The sequence below is a fragment of the Hordeum vulgare genome, chromosome 4H (assembly GCF_904849725.1).
Source record: "Hordeum vulgare subsp. vulgare chromosome 4H, MorexV3_pseudomolecules_assembly, whole genome shotgun sequence".
Taxonomy (NCBI): Eukaryota; Viridiplantae; Streptophyta; class Magnoliopsida; order Poales; family Poaceae; genus Hordeum; species Hordeum vulgare.
Genome location: NC_058521.1, coordinates 571,234,847 through 571,238,710, shown reverse-complemented (window position 1 = coordinate 571,238,710; position 3,864 = coordinate 571,234,847). Strand labels below are relative to the sequence as shown.

Below are 3,864 nucleotides of genomic sequence, written 5' to 3'. Positions count from 1 at the left end.
CATTTATTTCAGCCCTTTTTCTTATATTTTTGTTGATTGGGTTGAAATTGCTCCTAAATTTTGTAACCTTGTTGCATCTCCATATAATCAACATGTTTTTTAGAATTGTATAATCAACATATTGGGAATACGATTGTTCATGATCTACCGACACCAAAATAAAAGGAAAAAAATAAGATAGTGAATGGCAGAGGCCTCATTCTTCTACACATGAGCCCCCAAATGAAGGATGCGAGTGGGGACTTGCTCGCGGCCAATTTCACAATACAAACTTAGTGTCAATTTAAACCAAGTGGTGAATTGTATGGGGAGTTCACACCAGGTAAACAGGCCGCCGCTTGCATCACTACTCCAAATTAAATTAAAGCATTTGATTAGATAGATGAATCTTTTGGTTTGCTGCTGGGTTGGCATGCACGTCCGTCCGTTTCAATCTTTTACATCCGTTTCTGCTTGCAGTGACGCCCTCGCTGCACCCTGGCATGCATCTGCTGCTTGTCACGGTGCACCGAAAGAAACAAATACCTTTCTTTCTCTCTAGCCATCCACGTCGACGCCCCACCCACCTGCAATGCAGACAACAATGCCATCAACAGACCATGGAACACAACATACACTCACAGATCACGTTTACTTTTACTGTTGGTTTGGTTAATGCATCTGAGCACTTTTTGTTAAAGTTTTTGTTGAGTGTGTTAAAGTTGGTCCTACATTTTATAACCTTATTGCATCTCCATATAATCAATAGGCTTTTTAGAACCATACAATCTACATGTTGGGAATACGATTCCTCCCTCGGTTCATGATCTAGTAACAACAAAATAGAAGGAAACAATAAGATAGTGGGCGGTAGGGGGCTCATTCTTCTACATATGGTCCTCCAAATCAAGGATGCAAGTGAGACGGAATGGTGGATAATTGCATCATAGAAGCTTACTGTAAATTTTACGGTTAGTGATGAACTAAAAGAGTTTCAGAAGTGATAAACGGTCATAGCTTGCATCCTTACTTCAAACTAAGACATCACTAACATTAGATAGATGTAGATGGATCATATGCTCTGCTGCTGGGTTGGCATGCACGTCCGTCCGTTTCAATCTTGTATGTCTGTTTTCGCATCCTCACTGCATCCTGGCGTGCATCTGTTGTTTGCTTGTCGCGGCGCGACGAAAGAAATGGACGCCTTTCTAACCATCCATGGCTGCACCCCAGCCACCTGCAATGCAGACACAACATTCACGACATACCACGCAACACAACACACAATCACATGAGTGACACCACACAAAATAAGACTAAAATAAATAAAAATAATAAGATAGTGGGTGAGAGAGGGCTCATTCTTCCACATATGGGCCCCCAATTCAAGGATGCAAGTGGGACGGAATCGCGAACAATTTCACAATACAAGATTGGTGTTAATTTTACAACTAGTGATGAACTACCCGCCGCTTACATCCCTACTCTCAAACTAAAGCATTACTACACTTAATTAGGTAGATGGATCATATGCTCTTCTGCTGTTGGGTTGGCATGCACGTCCGTTCGTTTCAATCTTGTACGTCCGTTCTCACTCCTACTGACGCCCTCGCTGCATCCCGGCGTGCATCTGTTGCTTGCTTGTCGCGGCGCGACGAAAGAACGGACGCCTTTCTAGCCATCCACGTCCGCACCCCAGCCACCAGCAATGCAGACAACAACGCCCGCAACAGACCACGCAACACAACACACTCTTACAGTAGTGCACGCGCCCGTTATATAGCCAGCTCGCCGGCGCGCCGCTATCACCAGTCACCACCACTCCTTGGTCCGACAGATGATTCCAGCCGTTGCTTGTATCGGAAACAGCGGCACTGACGACGTGACGATGGCGCCGCCGGCGCCAGTCAAGACGGGGTCATGGAGCCCCGAGGAGGACGCGCTGCTGTCGGCCCTCGTCCGGCAGCACGGCGCGCGGCGGTGGAGCGTGATCAGCGCCGGCGTCCCCGGGCGCACGGGCAAGTCATGCAGGCTCCGCTGGTGCAACCAGCTCAGCCCGGACGTGCAGCACCGCCCCTTCACGGCGCAGGAGGACGCGCTCATCGTCGCCGCGCAGGCACGCTACGGCAACAAGTGGGCCGACATCGCGCGCCTCCTCCCCGGCCGCACCGACAACTCCGTCAAGAACCACTGGAACTCCAACCTCCGCAGGTGCCAGCGCCGCGCCAGGGCCATGGCCGCCGCGCGTGCCTCCTCCTCGTCGTCCGGATCGGCCGCGACAGCCAAGACGCAGCAGGAGCAAGTCGTGCGCGTGGACAGGAAGGACGAGACGCCGCCGGCGGCCGAGCACGGTGCAGCCACTGCCGTCGTTAATGAGCCGCCGCCAATGCTGTCGCTGACGCTGACCCTGGGCCTGCCCCAGATGGCCGCGGACGGGGCGTCGGAGGAAGCTAATGCAAAGGCAAAGACACCATCGTCGGCGGGCGCGGGGGACGATGACGCGCGGCTCATGGCGGCGATGCGGCAGGTGGTGAGGGAAGAGGTGGAGCGGCAGGCAGGGCAGCTCTTATACTCGGTCGTCATGGCCAGCAACGCTGCCAGAGCCGACGGAACATCGCCGTCCGATCGCCCGACCAACGGCCACCACTAAGGTGGATATATATACCATAATATATGGATGGTTTTCCGTGTGCCCCCTTTCATTAGTGTTTGTGTTGTTTTAAGACATTCTCCTGAGAGAAGAGAATCGAATCATGTAATATCTTCCATGTTTGCTATTCGCAAGTTGCCTAAATTTGCAAATCGAGTCGGTCAATTTCCAAAGCACAGCCTTCAGCAGACAAGTGGGTGCCGCGGCAGAGGCCTCAGCCGGTGACGACGCGGGAACGGCATCACTGGCGGAGGGGAGTCCGAAGTTGATGGTTTAGGGTCCGTGATGGGTTGTCAGTCTCGGAGAAGAACAGCCGTGGCGGTGGAACTGTGGCCTTGTTTTTTTTTTTGTTTTTTTTTTTCGGAAGGCCTTGTTTAGATTACCGTTTTGCCTCAAACACCTCTGCAGAAAAAAAAATACAGATTTCTTCCCATCGTTTTGTTTATGGTTGGAAATCTTCTAGCGAGCGGTAAAATACACCTGTAAGATTAATACAGTACCCCTGTAATTAATTACACCGTATCCTAGCATAGCCTGATCGGAGACAGCCAGGGGAGGTGGATACTTAGGAAATACGGAGTGACAAGGCACGCATGACAGTGTCGCCGACCATGTGTCTTGAAGGTAGGTGGCCCGACTGGCATTGGATGTCAGTAGGAGTAAGTGGGCAAGCTGATGAGGAAGGGAAACACAATGGAAAAAATCAACTAACTCAATTTTTTAACATGTCTCCATAATGAAATAGCTTGAAAAATCGACTGGCACGTTTTTAAGGCTACTCAAGAATAACCCATCACAATACCTCCTCTCTTGCTTGGGACCAATTGGTCTGACTGGATTATGTACTCCCCCCCCCCCCCCCAACATGCCATTAAGGATCATAGTGGTATACTCGCGGTACAAGGTGTTGGCAAAATTCTGAAGAGCTGATCAACAAAAGTACATCACAAAGCAAGCTAAGAACACTACAAAGTCACAAATGTGCACGACTAAACGCCTCAAACACGTTCACCGAGAGTAAGCACATAAGATACGTAGCCCCAAGCGAGAGATAACCATACTCATCGATGACGCCCCAAGAGGGAGACGATGCAAGGCGTCGTGTCACCATGTCAACCAAAGCGAACAAAGGTTTTCACCCCGAGTGTCGAGGGATAGGGAGAAGGTAAATGTGATGCCCCAAGAAGATAGGGCACCACATCAAGGGAACAAGTCGGAGACCTACTCGATGAGGA

At 50.3% G+C, this 3,864-nt stretch overlaps 1 protein-coding gene across 1 annotated transcript; it reads left to right on the top strand.

Moving 5' to 3' along the window:
- Window positions 1-1,709: 1,709 nt before the first annotated feature.
- LOC123447123 (transcription factor MYB56-like) lies at window positions 1,710-2,773 on the top strand. Its single transcript, XM_045123692.1, has one exon. The coding sequence runs from the start codon at window positions 1,817-1,819 to the stop codon at window positions 2,627-2,629; it is 813 nt and encodes a 270-aa protein (XP_044979627.1). The 5' UTR covers window positions 1,710-1,816; the 3' UTR covers window positions 2,630-2,773.
- Window positions 2,774-3,864: the final 1,091 nt, after the last annotated feature.